At 36.0% G+C, this 24,073-nt stretch overlaps 1 protein-coding gene across 3 annotated transcripts in view; it reads left to right on the forward strand.

Annotated features, from left to right (window-relative positions):
• The first annotated feature begins 117 nt into the window (after positions 1-117).
• Positions 118-24,073, forward strand: part of LOC124415040 (insulin-like receptor) — a 25,447-nt gene continuing 1,491 nt past the window's right edge. Inside the window, exons 1-12 of one of the 3 annotated variants that reach the window (XM_046896294.1) lie at positions 118-136; positions 1,461-1,959; positions 13,266-13,440; positions 13,958-14,204; positions 17,308-17,413; positions 18,119-19,519; positions 19,714-20,027; positions 20,100-20,474; positions 20,557-21,092; positions 21,190-21,685; positions 21,791-22,035; positions 22,129-24,073. The exon at positions 22,129-24,073 is cut by the window's right edge and continues 1,491 nt beyond it. In XM_046896294.1, the coding sequence (XP_046752250.1) occupies positions 1,539-1,959; positions 13,266-13,440; positions 13,958-14,204; positions 17,308-17,413; positions 18,119-19,519; positions 19,714-20,027; positions 20,100-20,474; positions 20,557-21,092; positions 21,190-21,685; positions 21,791-22,035; positions 22,129-22,831 (5,019 nt within the window). In that variant the 5' untranslated portion in view covers positions 118-136; positions 1,461-1,538 and the 3' untranslated portion in view covers positions 22,832-24,073. Of the gene's footprint in view, positions 137-1,049; positions 1,960-13,265; positions 13,441-13,957; positions 14,205-17,307; positions 17,414-18,118; positions 19,520-19,713; positions 20,028-20,099; positions 20,475-20,556; positions 21,093-21,189; positions 21,686-21,790; positions 22,036-22,128 lie in introns of those variants that run through there. The other 2 variants (XM_046896293.1, XM_046896292.1) reach the window with 2 other exon arrangements.

The raw sequence follows: 24,073 nt of genomic DNA on the forward strand, positions 1-24,073 counted from the left end.
ACATTAAAAAAAAAAAAAAATGCACAAAACTGTCGATAACATTGTACACGTGTGCAGTGTAAAGAAATTGAATAAAAGAAGAAAGAAATGACTAGAGGAGGTGGTGGAGGAGGAGGAGGAGGAGAAGGAGGAGGAGGAAGGTAAAGGATAAAACGATTATAAAAAAAAAATCGATTTTCGATATTTGTTCGACGAGATAGATATATATATATATATATATATATATATATGTATCACATAATATCAATTGTCCCAGTAAAGAGGAAAAAAAGAAGAAGAACAAGAAGTAGTGGAAGAAAAAATTTGCGATAGTGATTTGGTAATAGCTAAATTTTTGATTTAACGTCTTCGTCGTTGTTGTTGTTGTTGTTGTTGTTGTTGTTGTTCTTGTTCTTGTTCTCGTTGTCTTGTTGTTAATTTTCGACGAGAGAGAATAAAAAGAAAAAAGTGAAACGAAACAACATCGACAACAAAATCAAAGTGAATAAACGAAAAGAAGAACGAGGATAATACCAAAGCGTTCTTTGTGCGTGTGCGTGCGTGCGTGCGTGCGTGTGTGTGTGTGTGTTTCGTTTTATTATATATATATATTTATATATATATATATACATTTATATATATATATATAAATTTTTTATTTTTTTTTTGTTCAATGTTTTTTTTATCATCTTGTTTCAAAAATGTCTTTAACCCGTGAACAATCTTACGCCGTCGGATAATAGATTAAAGTGAAATAATAAAAGATGATGATGATGATGATGATGATGATATATAATATTACGGAAGAAGTGAAAAAATAAGAGAAGAGATAAGTAAAGAAAAGGAAAGAAACATTTTTAAACCAGAGAGAGTGAGAGAGAGAGACAGAAAAATAAAAGAGTAAAGCGATTTAAAATAGTTGTATAAAAATCTGATACTACACAGTGTATACCTGAAATAATTGTATAATAATATTAATAACAATAATACTAGACACAAATAAATAAGTGATTAAATAAATAAATAAACAAATCAATAAATAAATAAATAAGAAAAAAAAAAAAAAGGCAAACTAAATATCAACGATGGGGAGAAAAAGGGTGAATAATTTGACGCGGAGAGAGCAAAAGCAGCGAAACGACGACGACGACGACGACGATTATGGCGTCGCGACGGCGATGACGAATACGAAAGAATCGTCTAAGTTGATTTTGAACAGTCTCTGTTACTCGTGTCGAATTTGTTACGCTGACGACGTGAGGCGAGATAAAAACGAAACTGCGAGCGATTTTCGATGTGAGATATGCGAACGTCTTCAGGGTCGTTGCGTCAACGACGACGACGACGACGACGACGATCAAGACGACGATGACTACTACTACTACTACTACTACGACGACGACGACAACGTCGTTGTTGATGATTTTTCGGAAAATATGGAGGAAAACATGAAGGAGAATGATAATTATAACAAGGACGAGGATTTTGGCGGGAAACGGAGGAGCAGATTATTTTCACACCGTTTTTTTAACGCCTCGCCAAAACTCGAACCCCTCGCTATGGACTGCGGTCGACGTCAAAGCGACGTCGGTCAGTGGCTTAGATGCGCCTCGAGTGTTGTACGGTGGCGTCGTTTTTTAAAACCATTTTCATTTTCATTTGAGAATATTTTTAAACCTTCCTCGTTGACGTCGTCATCATCATCAACGACGACGACGACACGTCGACGAAGTTCCTCATCATGTGTATTATTCAGCAATTTATCAACGATCAATATTACTGCACTTTTTTTCGTCATTTTATTAACCGTTAACTTAAATTCCGCATCAACAAGTGCTCACAGTGTTTACGATACTGCAGACAATCGTCATTACAATTCTCACGATCCTCATCCTCAACACTTTGACCGTATCGTCAGGGATACTTCATCGTTTTCTTCGTCTGCTGCTTCTGCTTCTTCGTCGTCGTCGAAACGAACCGGTGAGTTGATTTCTCCACCTAAACCTCATCATGTTTTATGATCACTTTTTATATATATGGGACATTCCACGAGGTATCGATCAAGATCGGAAATTGATCTTTCAGATTTACTTCAAGAACTTTTTTTTTTTTTTTTATTATTTTTTTTTTTTTTTTTCCCTCTCAAATTCTTTCAATCACGCGTATCTGAGATATTATCTTTACAAAATAAGTGACCATTTACAAAAATATCGAAAAATCGATTTCCGAACTTCATCGACTTTCCTCGTGGAATGCCCCCGAAGAACGATGGTGACGATTGTGATTATGATTATGATTACGATTACGATTACGATTACGATTACGATTACGAGAATAGAAATAAGCGGTAGCGTCCAGTAGGTGGCGGTGGCGCTTGGCGGGGGGTGGGGGGTCGTCTTGATAAGAATTTTCCAGAAGTGAATGAACGATCTTATCTTTCTTTCGCGTAACTAACCAACGATACACCGTCACACACATATATATATATATACACGGCGGTTGTTTTAATGGTTGTTTTTTTTGTTTGTGTGTTTTTTTTTTTTCGTATCGTTTTTCTCTCTTCCTCTTCTCCTTATCACTCGCATACAATACACGTTGTGTATGGTGTAACCATGTGTTTACCAACTTGTGGATATATACATATATATATATATATATATATGCTATGTAGAATTTATAACGTTGGTTGAAATTATTTCTGTTTACCGAGGCACGTCTCAATGGCGCGTAAGATCGCGGTTCTTCACTTGACTAAACAACGAGTATCGCGTATGTATGTATGTATGTATATATGTATGCCTCTCTACAGGTGTCTGTGTGTGTGTGCGCGCGCATGTATACATATATATATATATATATGTACATACACCTCTTACATTTATATCATGTATGAAGAGTAAAAAGAAAGAAGAAAAAAAAAAAAGACCAAAAAAAAAAAAATCACGTGAGAAAGAAGAGGTGAAAGAAAGAAGAAGGTGGGAATGGCGCCAGTCGAGAGTCGCGTTAAACATCGATACATACATACATACGTACATACATACATACATACACATATATAAGGGTTGCCGTTGAAAAAAAAAAAAAAAAAAAAACCATTTATGCTGAACTTGAAAAATCACGAGCTTACCTTGAGAAAGAAAGAAAGAAAGAAAGATATATAAAATATATAGTATATTGCGTATAATATTATAAATACAATGTAGTAGTAGGTAAACGGTGACGGCAATTTTTATATTCATTATCGTTATAATGAAACGATGATAATTGTTATGCCGCAGAACGCGATCGCCGACAGGAAACGTAGTAGTACATTTACTATATGTATATCCTATATATCGTGTGTGTGTGTGTATATATAATATACTATAAAAAAAAAAAAAAAAAAAATGTCGTCACGTCATGCGTATTACATATGTATACCCATGGATAGATGTGCGATTAGGTGTGTGTATTGCGCGATTTTTAGAGGTGCCAATGCATGTGATAAGAATCTGCACATTCATAAAGAGGCGACAAAGAATTTAAAGAGAGAGAGGGAGAGAGAGAGAGAGAGGCGGATGGGAGGAAGGGAATTATCGCGTTAATTACATAATTAATTGATTTATTTTTTCAATTTTATCGTTTCAACAAGTTGATTTTACTTACACACTATTTTCACAAAATTGCGATGATTTGAGAGATGATGAAAAAAATATTGTGTATTGAAAAATTTTCAATGTAAAAATTTCTTCATTTCCTCCCCCCCCGACGTTTGAAAATCATTTTTCTTTTCTTTCGTTACGATTTGGAAAAAAGAAGAAAGAAGAAAAAATTTAAAAAATTTGCCGTATCTGAGTCCTCTAAGCCCTCCCCCCCCCCCCCCCCCCCATATTATATACGTATATGTTAAACATCTTACAATAATTTTTATTCACTCTTACAAGAATGTTGTACGTATAATATATATATATATATATTTAATGTATAGTTAACATGCTATAAAGTTTTCGCGATTATTATTGTCGTCGTTGTTATGTCAGAAGACGTAAGCGTTAACATATAATTTTTATCCCACATTATATAGACTTGGAAGCGCAATGATGATTTATGCGTGTGTGGGTTTTTGTTGTTCTTTTTGTTTTTGTTTTTTTCCCCCGTACCATTTGATAAAAATATTTAAATGTAGAATAAGAGGAAAAAAAGAGACACGAGTTTTGGGGGAAAATTTATAATATCATTTGTATTTAACGTAAATAGAAAAACACACGCACACGCCGACGCGCACACACACACACATTTTATATTCTTCATACGTTATAATACTTGGGTAATACAGATCTGCAAATTTACGTAATATTTATTTATATACGAATTGTACAAACTGATTTGTTTCGTTGTATTTTTTTTTTTTTTTCTCCGCGTAATTTATAGACATTTTTCACGGCTGTTCTGGATTGGATTATTATTATAATTTTTTTTTTTTTTTTCTTCTTCTTTTGATTGTTCGTCTTGTGCTATATTTATTTCAAAACGAAATTGTTAGACGAAAATTAATAAAAAGTATTGAATACATGAAATGTCCATAATACAATAAATGAATGAAGTAACCGTGTGACGATTACGAAAATCTGAAGAATGTGAGGAGAAAATTTTTGAGAAACGTCAAAAGCGGTTGATTCCGAATTATTTGGGTATGAAGCTTGAAGCAAAGACGGCGAAGAACTTTTAGGAAAGCAAGAAAGTTTCGAGGACGGTCGGAAAGCCGACGGCTCAAAGTTCCGGAATGCGGGATTCCGATAAATCAAGTTCCGACCGAGGAAAGTTTCGGAAAGTAAAGTTCCGGTGAAGCAGAATTCCGAGGAATAAAGTTTCGACCGAGTGAAATTTGGAAAATTAAAAAATATACTCGCAGAGCGCGGTTCAGTCGGGGAGTGGGTGGAAAAAAATGAGGAAAACCGAAAATGAGAATTACCAGGATTCCGGAAGTGAAAATACGGATAATCCAAAAGAAGGAAGGATCGATGCGGTGAAATTTCACCGAACCGGAAATCGGCGGAATTGAAAATCTCGAATGATTCGGATTTTCGATCTTTCTCATTTCACCTCTCTCAGGGAACTTTGAGCTTCGGCTTTCGGACCATTCTTTGCTTCGATGTTTCTTCGAAGATTCATTTCTTTACTTCAACTATCGCCACGAAAAAATTCGAAATTATCCGCTTTCGAAATCTTTCAAATTCTAAATTTCAACCATGCTCCGAAAATCATCAACACACCGACAATCTTCTTCTTCTTCTTCTTCTTCTTTTTCTTCTTCTTCTTTTTCGCAACTCTGTAGCGATATTACTCTGCGTAATGCAATTTATCACAGGTATTATTATTATTATTAAACTCGTTAAAATTGTTGTTGTCCGAATTCCGCGAATCGCCCGGAACTCTCTGTAATTCTCCACAGCTGGTTGGCTCTCCGAGTCTTCAGACCACCGCACCGAGGAGATAAGAAAAATCGTCGTGCAAAAGATATTGGCTGTGTGCAATTTTTTTTATCCTTGTTTTCTTCAATCTTTCTTTCATTCTTCCTTCTTATCGCACAGACGGAGAAAAAAAATAACAACGTATCATACGAATCAGAACGTGCACATTATATATGTATATATATATACACAATATTCATTCACGAATTTGGTATAGGTGTAATAGTAAAAAAAAAAGAATGAGGAGGTGTCAGAGTCGGAGTGAAAAATGAAGAAAAAAGATTAAAAAAAGCGGTGGTGGGGGGGGGGGGGGAGGGCAAGATGAAAGAATTTTAGAGAACGAGTAGAAGAGAGAGAAAGAAGAGAGAGAAAGAAGAGAAAGAAGAAGAAGAAGAAATTAAAAATTAAAATAACAAGATAACAAACAATTCACGCCTCCGTTTCTTATAATCTTGGACTCACAGTCAGCGACGTGTGACTCGTTATTGACGCAAGGGTCTATATATACATGTATGCATATATACATATGTATATATATATATATATATATATGCCTAGGTATACAAATTTAGGCATAGGAAAAGATGTTCTATTTTTGCATCGGTCTTTACCTTTAAAAAAAGGCGGAAGAAAAAGAAAAAGACGACGAAGATGAAGATGAAGATGAAGATGAAGATGAAGATGAAGATGAAAATCTTAGCGGAGCGCGAATTGCGTCGATGAATCACGCGCGCCTTTCGTCTCATCATTATCGTTTCGATGTGACGTAGGTGCTTTTAGAATTTTTCCACAAACCAAGACGATGTTTTCTTCTTTCTTTTATTTATTTATTCATTTACTTGTTTGTTTATTTATTTTTTTTATTTTTTTTTTTCGTTTGTTTTTCACCCCTACCCCGCGTACGTCGATCAATTTTTCTCACGTTTAATCGATATTTCGTGAGAAAATTTTTGTCACGTCTTGAAAAGGAAAATGAATTTTCATTACGATTATCAGTATTTCGTGAAAATTGGACGTTTTTCTTTCTTTCTTTCTTTTTTCGTCGATCGTTCAATTTCCTACAAGAATATGCACTGATTGATTTCTAACAACACACGTCGTGATTCGTTATATATGTATATATAGAAAGGCAATATAAAATTGGAGACGATGAAAAGAAAAAAAAAAAAAAAGAAAAACAATTTCCCCCTCATTTCATTTGAATGGGAAATAAAAAAAAATCAAATTAATATTAAAAGAGCTCTAACGTTACCGGAATTTGTTTTTCAACGTCTTGAACGATATTTTCACGGTAACTAAAGAAAGGAAAAAAAAAAAAGAAAAAAGTTTTTTTCTTGTTTCTATTTTCTTTTTTTTTTGGCCCACCATAATACATACACACACACACACATAATATATCTTGTATATTTGAAAATTTGCAGTTGATCGTTGTACAGTTGAATTATTTTTCTTTACATATATATATATATATATATATATATATGTATAGACGTGAATCGTTAGAGTATATAACGTTCGTTACTAACTTCCTTCATTCTCTCATCATGTTATATCGTATGATTGATAAATGTAATGATATATTATAATATATTGATAATATATTCGGCCTCAGGGCCAGCCAATCATTGCCAATTGATCTTCGTGTTCCTCTTGGATACGATCTTTGAACGACTCTCGCCCTTTGATACCCTTTTTTTTTTTTTACAACTAGATACTTGTTTTACAAATTGACCTCTCAGATTTGGCGCGTGATTTCATCTGTAAATGTTCTCACTTTGAAAAATTATCGTTCGGTGGGTTTTTTTTTTTTTGTTTCTTCTTCTTCTTTTTTTTCGCTAGACATTTTTTTTTTTTCTCTTCGTTTTGCCAACGTTGAAAAAAAATCAAAAATTGCAAATTGCAAACCGTAAAATGGTTCCGAAAAATCTGTGAAAATTTTGCAAAAATCCGATGTGACATGTTACGTATATAAAAATGTTTCAGTAACCGTTCGTATAGTAAAATGACTTTGGCTTTCAATTTTTTTTTAACGTTTCTTTTTTTTTTCTTACGGAAAAAGCTTGGAAACAGTAAAACGAAAAAATCGTTTCACTCCGGGTCGAAGCTTAAAAATTTTGATATCCGATGCAGGTTTTTGCAGAACTTTTTCAAATTTTCAACTCTGATCGGTCGTCAAAATCGTTTCGAAATATTGTAGAAAATTTTCGAATTTAGTCGTGGAAAATGGAAAACGGAAAAAAACAAAAAAAAAAAAAACAAACGAGTTTTTTTTTTTTTTTCAAAGTGAGAACAATCGTAAAAAAAATCTTGCACCAAATCTGAGATTGATTAAGGGGTAAAACCCAGGTCGAATTGGCGTGGAATCCCCTGTATGTATGTATGTATGTATGCGTGTATAATTCGACGACGACGACGACGTTTTATCGTCGTTATAGACGCTGAACTCTCCCTCGCCTATATTACAATAAACGAACGCGCTAGCGACCCATTCATTAGTATCGATTTGATATTTATTGTACATTTAATGTCTGTATTAATCTATACATTATTATATTATAATAACGACAGCATAATTTCGAAAGAATTCAGGTCACTTTCATCTCTGAGTTACAAACAAGCAGCTGCAGAGCGGCGGCAGTCTCGTATAAAATTTATTTATTTAGTTATTTATTTATTCATTTGTTTATTTGAATTTTTTTTTTTTTTTTTTCTTTGTTTTTTTTGCTTTTTTCTGCAATTATAAACGGATGAGTGTAAAATTAGCGGGATGAAATAAATAACGATGATAATGCTGATGATGATGGTAATGCGCAAAGCTTAGTTTGTCCGCTCATCGAATATAAGTTCGTATATAATATATATATATATATATTATTTCTTTACAAGTGCGTAAAAGGGGTAGAAGAACAATTTTGTGCAATTTAACGGAGGAAGTTTCCTTCCTTCCTTCCTTTCTTCTTTTTTTTTTTCTCTCTTCTTTCTTTTTTTCCTCTCTCTTTCTCTTTCTTCTTCCTCTTTTTACTTTCGACGAATAGCGCGAAACGGATGCGCGGTGAACGGATAAGGCGAAAAAAAGAAGAAGAAAAAACAAAACTAGTTGAAAAATGCCCAAAAAAAATAAAAAGAAGAAGAACGTACGTAAAAATGACGTAATACGTGTACAACGAATTAAAGGACCATTCTTCTTTTTTTTTTCTTTTTATACTGGATTCCTATGTACCTATACTGTTATAAATACTGCTGTATACAGTTGCTACTATTTTATATACACACGTATTATTTATACGTATACTATATATGTAAGAACGTAACTGCCTGCTGTTGCTGCTGCTTTTGCACAGAGTCACGACCTACGCCACTTCATTCCTGCTTTTGATGATAATTTTTATTAATCTCTCTCTGTGCACTCGCGGATCTTGTCGGTTTTACTGTTTGTTTGTTTTTTTTTTTTTTTTCTTTGGTCGTCTTTTTTTCGCGTCTGGTTCTTTTTTTTTTCGTTTTGCTTTCGCTTCGCCATCTCAATTACATATCTTATCTTATCTTTGTTTTTATTTTTATCTCCTCCCTCTCCCAGTTGCCGTTTGTTTGTTTTTTTCGCTTTTTACTTTTTTTTATTTTTTTTTTATTTTTGTTACGATTTTCTGTTTTTTTTTTTCTGCTGCCTCCCAGTTTCTGGTTGTTGTTTTTTTGTTTTTCATTTCGTTCATTTCTTTTTATCACCGTCGATGGAGTGTTGCCCTCCCCCTCCCCCCCCCCTCCGCCCCGTCGCGCATTATATTAATAATAATTATAATAACGTTAATAATGATGATGATAGTACCAGCATATAAATACGTATACCACAAATTCGAGAATTGAAATTATTGCGAAACGTTGTTTATTGCTCAATTGTACTAAAATATATATTATACGTGTTCGAGGTGATATAAAGAGAGCGAAAAATAATCGATAAAATGTCTTCTCGATGATAATTATTTTCAGTATTTTTCTTTTCTCTCAATTTTCTGTACATGATAGATATATATATTTATATATATATAGATGTGTGTGTGTATGTATGTATATGTGGTATGTATTGTGGATACAGACACCCACACACCCACACACACACACACACACACACACACGAAAGGTGTTTTTGTGTAAGAAGGTCGGAGGCTATAGGGTTTATATTATATACCGACGGTCTCGACGACGACCGGGACGTTTCGAAAACACCGGAAGTTGAACGTCTAGACGGTTTTTTTCTCTCACCAGCTCAGTAAAGGCCTCGGATTCCGGTTCATTCGGTGCACACGTGGACGGAACAAACGCTATACCCTCCCTCCCTCTCTCTCTCCCTCCCACCCTCCAAAATTACATCCCCTCATCGCCCATCACCAACCCTACGATCGTATTGCATTTATACTCCTCTTTCTCTCGCTATTTTATTAATTCATTTGTTTGTTTATTTATTTGTTTATTTTTTTTAATTTTATTTGTTTTTTATAGAATATGACTTGTCGCTAATTCGGTAATGACAGTATATTTTTATTACTTTGTACAACGAGAGTATTTTTTACGCGTTTTATTTCACGCGGGACGAAATTGAGGTTAGGCTCGCGTAACGTAGAATTTGTTCGCGACGGCGCATGCGCGCTGCTGCACGGAAAATACGAATTTTTAACGAATACAACACGCTTGATGGTAATTCAGGCGTTTAATGTCGGTAAAAAATTACCGACGTGCGTTTAAGGTCGTAAAAAAATGTCGCCAAAATCGAGATGTCGGTATGTAAGGTGCGTGTGGACGAACGTTAGGCATGATAAAAATATAAAATTTACATACGGTATGTTATAAATTACACACACGTGTGTCTCTCTTCGCTAAACAGTAATCAGCTATACACATTATATGTATGTACGTATGTGTTATAGGCGGGAAAAATGAAACGCGGATGTTATTATACATAAAACTGCATACACCTATGTAATGTACAATAATGTGGTATGTATTCGTGTGGTGAGGCTTCGTAATTCGAATGCTCCTCGCAGAGCTAGTCAATTAACCACACGTTCCTGCCTATATATACACCTATATATATATATATATATATATATGTATATGTACACACCCGCATTTACTTATATATTGTATATATATATACGAGGTTATACGCATATGTGAAGAAAGAGATGAATGAATGAACGAATGAATGAATGAATGAATGAATGAATGAATGAATGAATGAATGACGAATGGATGGATGGATGGATGGATGGATTGCGGCCGTGTGTGAAACGAACGATAAAAAGTAGCGAGGAGAGAAAGAGAGAAAAATAAAGAAAGAAAAAAAGAAAGCAAGAAAGAAAAGAAAAGAAATAACAAACGAATCGCGATTGCGGTCGGAGACTCGTGGCAAAGTAGTAAATGAATGAGGAAAACACTCGCTTCGCTTGTGTACGTATACATATATAATATCTATATATATATATATATATATATATACACATACATACACCATACTGAAGTTAGTCACACGTTACCGTAACCATTCATGCTGAGGAAAAAAGCGTTATTTGGCGATTTTGGAACTGTTTGAAATTCAGTGTAACATGTGATAAAACAAAACACGTATATATACTCATATTTTGCAATCTTAGTTCATTCGAAATCGTTGTTAAGATAAGATAATAGTGATTTTTTTTTTTCCCAATGTTTCGTTACGGTAACGTTACTAACTTCAGTCTTGCGTATTATGACGTCAGAGTCTGGTTGTAGGCGCCATTTTATCATCACATAACCTTAAGTTATCAATTTTAATTGAGGAAAATCGTAATTCTTGGGACTTCCAAATTACTCATGTCACGTAAATTAATTAAATATAATCAATAAAAATTCCTTTTCTATCGTTCATACGCGAAAAACATTGTCAACAATCAGCTGTCAGCCTGATTGCATTGGTTTGTTTTAGTTATAGTTTAGAACTCTTATAGTTCAATTTATAAATTAGAGAGCAGTTTATTGACAGGTCGACCAACTGCCATGAATACGATCTAAAAAAATTTTACATTTGTCGTTGGCTGCAGTTATGCTCAACGCCGATAGCTGTGGAAATTTTTTAGGTTAGTTACAATGCGGTAAACTCCTGTCGTTCAAAGTTACGACGGTTGGTCACCCTGACAAACAACTGCGCTCTCGGATGGTAAGCGCATGCGCATCAAACTACAGCAGACGACGGACCGTTCGGCCCTTAGATAATCACTCTGTATATTGTGTATATACGTTAAATTTATTCTTTTCTGCTGCGTTTTTTCATTTTTCGTACTATTTTCTTCTCTCTCTCTCTCTCTCTCGCGCGCACTTCCTTCGCACTTCCATTGCGCGTATTTCTGCGGGGATGAGCAATGATAAACTGTGAACGACGATTTGTACTATGGAGGGGGAAACTCGAGAATGACAGACCGGACGTTCGTGGCGCCATATCCGGTCGCTAGTGCTCGTGAATTCAGGTTGTTTTCATTCCTCGTTAAGATTAAACTACCGCGTATATAATATGTGTAGGTGTATATATATATATATATATATATATATACATTAGGGTGTCCGTTATTTACAAAGTTGATTATTTTTCCTTGCGACGTCGCGTAAATTTTTAGTTTATAGCCTGAAACAAAATATGAAGAGGAGTATAAGCCCTTAATATTTATCTTAAACCTTGTCCCAAAGACAATACATTTTCCATTTAAATTACATGTGGAATTTGCCACTTTTTAGAATTAAATAAATTTTTTTTTTTTTTTTCTCTTGAACACGTTAATGTACACAGCAATGAGAAAGATATATTCTTATAGGAAATCGAATGCTCTACAAAAAAGGTCTCTTATAATTTTTCGATCAATTCACTCCTTCGAAAGTTATTCACGGTTAGTTATAAATGTCTGTAAGATGTGTTGAAAAAAAAAAAAAAATAAATAAAAATAAAAAATAAGCAAGCCTGCAACATTTCTTTATTATATCGATCAAACGTAAGTTAATTTAATACGGATTTGTATAGAATTCGTGTATTATATGTATAATATTATTGTTAAATTTTATATTGTATTTGATAATTTATTATAATTAGCGATTAGTTTATTATTATTTGTAAATTGCGTGCAATCCGGTTGCGACGATGATCCTTTTTGCTTCCTCCTCCTCCACCTCCCTGTCTCTCGAGGTATAATATCGTGTAATATATATATATATATATATACCTAGTAATAACGGAACTCGCTTCGTTAATACCTGAGCTCGCATTCGAATTGCTTGATCAGGCGAATGGAGCTTTTGACTATATTGTTATACTCGCGGTATGCGTCCGCAATTATACTTACATATATATATATATGTATATATGTATGTATACATGTCGAATTAATGGTCCGCGGATAGGGAATTAGAAACCTTGGAAAAAGAGAGGGAAAAAATATATGACATTAACGTACACGAAAAATTTTTTTGGGGGATTGTGAAAATTTGGTTTCCCCTAGCGAGCGAAAAAACCTGTTATATATGTATAAATTTGTACGAACGAGGAGAAATTTTATTACTTTTTTATCCTCACTGTTTTTTTTTTTTTTTTTTTTTTTTTTTTCTGCCCCCACTATGTTGAAAAAATATTATACACGTATAGAAATAGAAATAGAAATAGAAATAGAAAACAAGAGGAAAGAAAAGAGAGAGAGAGAGAGAGAGAGAATAAGAAAAGTTTGCAAAATATATAATACCTTCGTACCTAGGCGTATAATATTTATATATATTTATGCGTATATATATATATATATATGTATATATGGAATATTTTTTTTGTTTCAGTCTGTCAGAGCGTCGACGTGAGAAATAGCGTGAGCCAATTTTCGCGACTGGAAGGATGTCGAGTGGTCGAGGGTTTCGTACAAATACTCTTGATCGATCACGCGAACGACACGGCCTACGCAAACCTTACATTTCCCGACCTCGTCGAAATCACCGGCTACCTTCTGCTCTACAGGTTATTATTGTTGTTGTTGTTGTTGTTGTTATTATTGTTATTTTTTTACATGATATTATTTTCGTACATTTTTAACGCGATGACGCGATATAAGTATTTATTGCTTTCACCCCGCATGCATTAATAATACAATGATTTTGTGATATTCAATTTTTTTTTTTTTTTCTCCCACAATACTTACGCATATATTTATATATACCGTGTGACAATGAGGAAAGTGCGCAGATTATATGCGCGTGCGTCAAATCCTTCGAATTTTATTGGCTGATACTTACCGCCTGATTGAACAGCCGACGTAATACCAACCGTTACTTCCATGTCAGAAAAATGTCCCTAGGAGAGAGCCGACCCTTATCTGTGGACTCCTAGGGACATTTTCTGACTACTAATAACTAAGGGTTGGAATTTTGTATATACATGTTGTTGTTGTTGTTGTTGTTGTTGTTGTTGTTTTGGTGTTAATTTTGAAATTTTTTTTTTTTCTTCTCTCTCTCTCTCTCTTTCACGCGATACGCAGAGTGAACGGTCTACGAAGCGTCGGCCATCTGTTTCCGAATTTGACCGTAATCCGGGGACATTCGTTGTTCATAAACTACGCCCTCGTCGCCTTCGAGATGATGCATCTGCAGGAAATCGGTCTTCACTCGCTGACAAATATCGTACGCGGTAGCGTGAGATTTGAAAAGAATCCGGCACTGTGCTACGTCGATACAATCGACTGGGACCTCATCACCGGCGTTGGAAAGGGCGAACACGTCATATCGGTAAGCCGTAACGTTGATTTTTTTTTTTTGCTTTTTTTTTTTTTTGTTTCTAAATTTGAAATCTTTTTTACAATTAGTTACGGCACACTTCTTCTACGGAAATTTCATCTTCGAAAGGCCTTGAATATTAATCTACATTTGTACAATTTACGAGTTATCGATATAATTAGGTATAATACGTTGTTGTTGTTGTTGTTGTTGTAGGCGATATTTTTTTTTGCCCCCCCCCCCCCTCTTTCTAATGGTGTGCAAAAAAAAAAAAAAAAGAAAAAAAGAATAAACGAATAAATCTCGATGGATTTTGCTGTGATAAAAAAAGCGGAAGAAAAAAAAATGATTAAGAAGAACTTGAAGATGAAGACGAAGATGGAGGAGAAGGATAAAGAACGAGAATTGTAAAAATCATCGTGGATGGTTGCCAAGATTTATTTTTAGAACGTTAGTTGGATATTATAGTTTGGACAATGAATCACACTTCCGGAATTTTTCTTTTCTTTTCTTTTTTTTTTCCTTCGTCTTCTTCGATTTTTTTTTTTTTTTTTTTCTCATCATTTTTATACTTCTAGGTATAAGTATAGGGATGAATGTATGTTTGTATTTAGGTCGTTGTATTTTTCAAAAAAAAGAAGAAGAACTGTTCCAATATTAGAACAAAGTTGTTATATTGCAAATCGACGCATTTTTTTATATTAAATATAGATATGTTAAACGGAGATTTGAGGAGTGATGTTGTTGTTTTTTCTTTTCTTTTTTTTCTTTTTTTTTGTTATAATTTTGTTTTTCTTCAACTTTTGGGTGCGTAAAGAGATAGACAAAAGAAAAAACATTGAACACGTCTTTTATCTGTATGTATATATAGAGCGGTATTAATAAAAATTGCAAATTCACCAGGGATTCGTCGTACTACTCGTATTATTATTATTATTATAGGTACATAATGTATGTGCACGCATTCACTGTTTATTTAATATATTTATATACGTAGGTACGTATGTACAATTGTACACGTTGTTGGCTTGTAGCGCAAGCAACATTGCCTTTTGCAATTTGTTTTTTGACCTTCGCCATTGGCCGTTTCGTTCTCCGCAGTTTTGTTTCGTTTCTCTCTCGTTCTCCCATTTCTGCATTCGCTAAACCGACTTTTATATACTCTCTCATCCTCCTTGTCTCCCCTCCCCCTCCCCCCCCCCCCCCATTAACCTCTTTCTTTTTCCCTCTCGCGGAAAAAAATATTATAGTGGCTAAGGAATTTGCCTGCGTTTTATTTGAGTATATTATAATTGCATATATAGGAGCTGGCTGACTGATAGAGAAACTGGAGGAGGAGACAACGATTCTTGAAAAAAAAGTACGCCTGCACTCCGGTGTCAGATAATTTTCTCATTTTCTCTCTCTCGCTCTCTCTTTTTCTTCGTCAATTCTGTAGCAGTTCGCTCGTCTCGCACACGAAGTGATAACGAAAAGTGTAATGAATATCGAAAACGTAAAAAAGAAAGAAATACGTCGTTTACTTGAAAGAATACTGCGCCAGATTTATCGTATTTACATTTAAGGGGGTGCCGTAATTCTTCATTACCGACTGCGCTAAATGCGTCATCCATTTTCGTTATTATCACATGATATCCAACGCGAAGCAAAAAAATAGTTGCAGCAAACAACAGCCGTGTATTCTGTATGCAATTATGAAGAAAAATACACAAATAAATTTTTCGTTTTATGCAAAAACAAATAAGTGACACGAAATATATAATATTAAATATAGAAATCACGATCATACTTCCGTGTTTAATGTTTTCCATGCCATATCTCTATTCGCTGTGTAAAATCAATATGCGTTTGTCTGTTTTTCTTCAGAATTGGATGTAAAATTCGTCTTTTTTATTCATCTATCTCGGATATTTAGAAATATATAAATCCAAAAAAAAAAAAAAAAAAAAAAATCAGTATGACATTACCTTTAACGTAAGTAATTAATTGTGGTGCATTCTATAATAAGCTCGTAATAACATGTGAAATGTATCACATCTATTATACACGTAATATCAGACTTAATAATACTGTTATAATTGTGAACACGTTGTGAAGGGGCAAGAAAAAAAAAAAAAAAAGAAAAAGAAGACAAAGAAAATACATGAACTTGAATTCTCATTATTATTTTATATCAGAATTGTTATACGATTAATCAGCGATATTAATCGCTGCATAATTGTGTTATAAAATGTGTTCGTTGAACGGAACGTGACTTGATTTAAGTTATTACAGAGATTGGAAAGGGAAAAAACAAATTAATTCGTTGTGAATGGATTGTGAGAATATATTGTTATTATCATACATAATTCGTGCTTATAATCTTTTTATTAGTAATTTTTTTTTTTTTTTTTTTCTACCATTTTTCCTTTTATTTTTCTCTTCATTCTTGACCAACATGTATATATAATATATATATATACATATATATTGTTGGTTTGTAAAAAATATGTTTGTGCGTGTGTGTGGGACATACGGATACGATATCGTAACACGTTGTATGTACTTATGTAGTACATAACGTGGGGTTTCAAACCTCGTGCTATCCATGCGATACGTATACACATACATATGTACGTACATGCGTACCATACGTTATACTTTACGAGAAAACTTATCTCTTCACCCGTTCATACTGCGTGCCATACACGTGTGTATACGAATATACAAACACATGTATGAGTACTACGTATCTCTTGGAGGCGCAGAGTCTGAGTATATATAACTACATATAGTAGGGATGAGTGGTTACGTAGTATAAGGTATTTTGTTGTGGCTGATTGCGAGACAGTTATCATGTACGAATGTGCTTTATCTGTTCGCTGGTTTAGTTCGATGAAAAGACGAAGAAGAGCAGGGGAACTTGGGGGGGGGGAGATGTTCGTTTTCAATTTTACCCATTCATTTTGATGGGGTTGGTGTGTGTAAATTTTTTGTTTTGATTATATTTTACCTGCGATTAGTTAGTTGTCAATCATATTTATTTATCTGTAATATTCATTTATTTATAATATTCATTTATTTACAATGATAATTATTACTTGGAATTTTATACATTGTCGTACTCATTTTCCAGGGAAATAAACCAAGAAACGGATGTCCGGTTTGCGAGAAACACTGTCCAACCCGATCGACCAAAAAGGATGAAACCTTGTGCTGGAACAGACAGTATTGTCAACATGGTGAGATTTTTCTCTTTCGTTATTTCTTCGTGTCTGGCATGTTTGATAACATATTTTTAATAACAAATCGTTATTACGATTGCATAGACGTGTACGTAATGTGATGACAAGTGTTGCGTGCGATAGAAAATTCTTTAGAATCGTACGACAACAGCTATGAAATCAATACATCATCATTTTGCACGTTGGGTATTTCATAATTGGAAAAAAAAAACAAAGTAAACTCAACGCATGTTTCTCATACGTAATTGTACTTGCGTATCTATGTTTTTTTTTCTGATATTTTGAATTGTTTTTTTTCCCCTTCTGTTTTCAATGTCTTTAACTTTGTTTTTACACAATATCTTATTTAAATATACTGGAAGAAAGAATAATCGTTGTCCAAGAATAAAAATAGTGTTGTTGTGTCTTGGATTTAACGTGAATGTATGTGTTTTTACACTTGGCAAGATTGATTTAAATTATATTAATAAGGATTGTTTTCCTATTTCAGGTAACAGCCATTTATAATGTAGATGCTAAATTGAGGAAACAGTGAAACTACTTTCAATACTTGAGAAACTGTGCTATTTTTTTTTCTTCTTTGAAATGATCATTGAATGACACCGGATTGATCTTAAACCCCCGAAATGAGCAATATTGTTGTTTTCTTTATTTTTAAACAATAGATGCGGTAGAAGAGTAATAATTTTTTGTAACCAACAGTTTGCGACAAGTCATGCGGAGGCTCTGCGTGCAACAACAGCATGCCTGGGTTATGCTGTCATTCTACGTGTCTCGGAAGCTGTACTGGAATAGGATCTCAGGATTGTGCCGTGTGTCGAGACGTGATAGTCGATGGAAATCGTTGCGCTCACAGCTGTCCGGAAAATACCTACATGTTTTTGAACCGTCGTTGCGTACAGGAGAACGAATGCAGGAAGATGAAGAAGCCGCGTGAGGCGTTTGACATAGTCAAGGAGAATCCATACAAGCCGTTCAATAACACTTGCGTGATCGAATGCCCTGCAGGCTACATGGACGAGGAAGTGAATGGTAAAGCGACGTGCAAGAAGTGCAATGGATTGTGTTTGAAGGAGTGCAGCGGGGCTAATGTTGACAGTATTGCATCGGCCCAAAAACTTCGCGGTTGTACTCACATAACTGGCAGCTTGGAAATACAGATAAGGGGAGGTAAAAATATCGTCAAAGAATTGGAGGACAGCTTGAGTATGATCGAGGAGATTGACGGGTATTTGAAAATCGTTCGCAGTTTCCCACTGATATCGTTGAATTTTTTGAAAAATCTACATACCATTCACGGCAAAGAACTAGAGAGCGGAAAGTACACCCTTGTCGTACTAGATAATCAAAATCTCCAGGAACTCTGGGACATGGAGTCTCACAAGTCGATGAGAATCAGTGCCCACAGCGGACCCGTCAGAGTTTTCTTTCACTTTAATCCAAAACTCTGCTTGGACACTATAGAAAAGTTTCGCAAAGTTGCTGGTCTGCCTGAGTTCTCGGATCTGGAGGTCGCCCCTAACAGCAATGGCGACAAGGTCGCCTGCAACGTGACCAAACTTCACACTCGGGTTCAAAAGAAAACATCGAACGCTGCCCTGATAGCGTGGGAACCGTTTATTCACCACGATCCTAGGTCACTACTTGGGTATGTCGTGTACTTTATCGAGGCACCAAACAACGTCACCATGTACGATGGGAGGGACGCTTGTGGCGGCGACGGATGGAGAGTTGACGACGTTTCAGCGGCTGAAAATTCCGATAGGACGATCCATCAGAATGGAACTCACGGCGAAACTGCCGAATATTATTCGCTATTGACTCAGCTCAAACCTTACACACAGTACGCGTTCTACGTCAAGACTTACACAATTGCTACCGAGAGGTCTGGCGCGCAGAGCGACTTGCATTACTTCACCACTGCCCCAGACGCACCTAGTGTGCCCAGGTCTCTTTACGCCTACAGCAATGCGAGCAACGAGCTTGTCATAACGTGGGAGCCACCGCTTCATAAGAACGGAAATCTTACCCACTACAGAATTGTCGGGCGATGGGAGAAAGATGACAGAGCTTTTCTCGATCAGCGAAATTACTGTAACGAGCGTAAGTTCTTTTTCTCGCTCTATTCCGTTTATTTATTTTTCCTTCCTCTTAGGTTTCTCGTTCACCGTTGACGACGAGATTGTCAAACTGCCTGCTATGACGGACGAATCAAATTGTAAAAAAATTAAAGTGTGCGAGGCGTTTGCAATAATACTGAATGCTTCTTTCTTATTTTTATTTATATTTTTTTGTAGCCTTAATCATTCCGGAGACGAAACCAATGACAACGCCGGAAGAGGAAGTGCATCCTAAACCAACCGAGAATAAGACCCCAAGTTCGACGACAACTGGAGATGAGATAGAATCCGATGAATCAAAGTGCAAGTGTATCGACAACAAGGATCTCAGGGAAAAAGAGGTTTCGAGTTCTATAGCGTTTGAGGACGCACTGCACAATCAGGTATACGTAAAACGACCCTCGAATGAACGCAGGAGACGCGATTTGAGCGAGATAGTCAGGACGAGTAATATTTGGCAGGATCAAAATGCCTCGTACTCGTACCCTGAGGTGAGTTTTTTCCAAATACACTAGCTTTCGAATCGGTGAGGTGGTAAGTTTCTCATCTAATCTGCGTTTCAGGAGAAAGAAAACACTATGATGGATGACATGGTGAACGGTTCCATAAGCTTATTCAACAGAACTGTCTACGGACAGACGATTTATGCTGTGAAAAATTTGCGCCACTACGCTGTTTACACTATCGAGGTACAGGCGTGCAGAGAACCAGTCCCTAACGAAACCCAGAGCAACTACTGCTCGACGAAAAGTATCAAAACTGCCAGAACTGAGCCGCTGATATCAGCCGACGACATTCCGAATAATACTTTTGACCTGGAAGTTATAACCGGAAACAACAGTCGCCCATTGGTGAAACTGAGCTGGGAGGAGCCGCCCGATCCGAACGGTTTGATTGTCACGTATCAGATTGAGTACAAAAAGGTCGATATTCAAAACGTGAGTATTATCAACACGCTTGGGCAAGGGGGTCATCGATATTGATATTCATCATTAAACCAAGGCACGTTGATTATTTCAGGTCAAGGCTATGCTCATTTGCATACCTTGGCGAAAATTCGTGGACGACGGACGCGTTCACGTTTTGAATGCGCTACCGTCCGGAAATTACTCCCTAAGACTCCGAGCGACGAGTTTGTACGGAAATGGCGCTTACACGGTGACGAAACACTTTTACATCGAGGAACTTAACGCCGGGGGAGCCCATCCATACTTGTGGCCCCTCCTGAGTGTTTTTATCCTGACCATTTTAATTCTGGGCGGTGGATACGCGTTGAAACGAAAGTTTATGCCGAATTCTTCGGAAATGCGACTTTTCGCCACCGTCAATCCTGAGTACGTTAGCACCGTCTACGTACCCGATGACTGGGAAGTTCCACGAAAGAAAATAGAACTGCTAAGGGAGCTGGGAAATGGATCCTTTGGCATGGTCTACGAGGGTGTCGCCAAGGACGTTGTCAAGGGAAAACCGGAGGTCAAGTGTGCCGTAAAGACGGTCAATGAAAACGCCACGGACAGAGAGCGCATAGAGTTCCTCAACGAGGCTTCGGTCATGAAGTTAGCATCCGAACTTTTTAGACAAAATTCATGTTAAACATTCGTATCTCTCTTGTTGTCGGGTTTTCGTTCAACACTCATTACCGTCCGTTTTCAGGGCGTTCAACACTCACCATGTAGTGAGATTGTTGGGCGTTGTATCGGTCGGTCAACCGACGCTTGTAGTTATGGAGCTTATGGTGAACGGAGACCTTAAGACCTACCTAAGAAGTCACAGACCGGACGTGTGTGAAAACTTTTCCAAGCAGCCTCCGACTTTGAAGCGGATATTGCAGATGGCGATCGAGATCGCCGACGGAATGTCTTATTTGGCGGCGAAAAAATTTGTCCACAGAGATTTAGCGGCGAGAAATTGCATGGTTGCCGAAGATATGACCGTTAAGATTGGCGACTTCGGTATGACCAGAGACATATATGAGACTGATTACTACCGCAAAGGCACCAAAGGACTATTACCGGTTAGATGGATGGCACCGGAAAGCTTGAAAGACGGCGTTTTTACAAGCTACTCAGACGTCTGGAGCTACGGAGTAGTTTTGTGGGAAATGGTTACTCTCGCCTCGCAGCCTTACCAGGGTTTGTCCAATGATCAGGTGAGTTAACATTTTTTTATGCTTTCTATCTTACGACAGCAGCTGTGCCGGGTTTCATTGTGTTTATCATATTCCTGCATGTATCCAATTGATCTCTTCTTTCAGGTTCTTCGCTACGTTATCGACGGTGGCGTTATGGAGCGGCCCGAAAATTGTCCGGATTCGCTGTACAACTTGATGAGGCGAACATGGAATCACAAGCCGAATCAGAGACCGACGTTCATCGATATTGCTACCATGCTCTTGACTGAGGTTAATGTCGAGACGTTTGAAAGGGTCAGCTTTTATCACTCGGCCGAAGGAATCGAAGCCAGGAATCAGAACGCTTCTCATTCGCCGCAGACGGACAAGTGCGTCAAAGCCAGATAATTAATTGTCGAACCAGTAAAGTACAGAGCGAAGAAACAGCAACGATAAAATGATGGTGAATCATTTTTTTTTAGGGATTTGGAAATGGAAACGCTGCGCAACCTCCAAGACGAAGAGGCAGAGCATGAGGGAAGTGAAGAGTCACCGTTGAGAGAGGACTTTGGAGATTTTGCTAGCTTTGAACCGTCTGGTCAGAATTCTATAAAGATTAGTTCGAATCCTATATACGGAGGTACGACGCGTAACGATAATTCAAAGGTGTCGCCCAATTTTCATGAGTTCAATTCGTCAAAGGTGCCGTTGAAGGCTGACTTTGATGACTTTGAGGGGGCCTCGATGGAATCGTTGAGATCGAGTCGAGATACGTTGGATTTACCGTTTGCCGAGGACAGTTTAAAGTCCGTTAAAAATTCACCCTTCGTCGACAAGAGAAACAATTCGCGCGTAAATTTGACCGGCGATAATTCCGTTTTAGGTAAAAACTCCCTCAACCCCGATAACGTTGCTAAGAGAAATTTTTCGGAGAGTCCGAGATTCTCTACAATAAAGAACGAAGATCCCGACTACGAGAACAAAGTTCCCGAAGTTTTTGTCACTTCTGGCGATACGATAAAGAACACTAACGTTCATCGCGTTGAATTTCCGTCTATAGACGGAATTGATGATAAAAATATTAATGACAATGGAGGAAATAAGTCCAAAATTGATTATAAAAGTAATAATAAACAAGAAGGCTTAAATAACGGTTATATTAGCGGTAAGACTACACAGTGTTAACAGATCGCGGTACGGCGTTCCTTGGCTGATTTCGTTTCATATTTTTTTTCCAGGCAACACATTTTACGATGCAGATTTAACGAGAAGCAAAACGAAAAAAAAAAAAAAAAAAAAATAATACAAAAATGAATGACAAGAAAAATAATATCTTTTCGTTATTTTTACAATGAAATTCCGTTTTTTCGAACTGATTATCGCGCGTGTTTTGTTACCTCGCAGCCACGGTTGCACGCGCGTAGAACCAGGACATCTCAGGATAATTGAATACAAATTATTAAAATAAATGAATTAACAATTGTTTTTTTTTTTTCTTAATAATTATTAATGAAAATGTAATACAAAGAAACTGACATGTACGAGCTCTCGAAATTGAGCTCGCTACGAAGTCGCTGTAGTTTCGAACGATCTTCTGCGAGATATGTAGGAAAGAGAAGGAAAAAAACAAAAAAAAAACTAGAAAAAGAAGAAGAGAAGAAAACTAATAACAATAATAATTATCCTTTGGTATTTTGCTCTTGTTTTGTTTAATTGTAATTTTTTTTCAATTAATAATAAGCTGTATCCAAATATAATCTAAATTATTATTCAGTAATACAGTAAGCGATTAGGAAAAAAGAACGTTAGGGCAACAAAAAGAAATGTTACTAATATTAACAGTAATAATAATGATAATTATATTAACGATAATAATAATAATATTGATAATAATAACAACATGAATAATATTTTTTAGTGTAATCAATTTAAATTTATTGTAAACTCTTTCTCGCGTATGGATATCCTAATATTAAATTTAATTCCTAAGAATGCGTAAAACTAGATCGTTCGAATACTACCAGAGACGTAAATTAAGTTTTGGGGCAACTCTAGCGATAAAAATAAGTTCTGATTGCGCGGGTGCCTTTTTTTTTTCTTTCGTAAGTTGGGAAAATAATTTTTAATCTTTCGTTTCTACGAAAGGATGCGAAACTAAGAAAAATATAATATCACAGCCGATCCTTCAATTGTTTGCGGTTCGATTCAACGTCCTGCAACGGACTACAAAGCATTTTCAACTTTATGTAATAAACAAAAAAAAATAGAAACTGTGTCTTGGGAGAGAGAGGCAGAGAAAGAGAGAGGAAGAGAAAGGTGTGAGAGAAGAATGTATAAGTGTGACAGACCGAAGGAGAGGCAGACAAATAGAAAAAAGAGTCATAGAGAAAACTTGCAAAGATTCCGTTGATGATAAGATTAATTTGT

Source organism: Diprion similis, chromosome 14 (assembly GCF_021155765.1).
Source record: "Diprion similis isolate iyDipSimi1 chromosome 14, iyDipSimi1.1, whole genome shotgun sequence".
Lineage (NCBI taxonomy): Eukaryota > Metazoa > Arthropoda > Insecta > Hymenoptera > Diprionidae > Diprion > Diprion similis.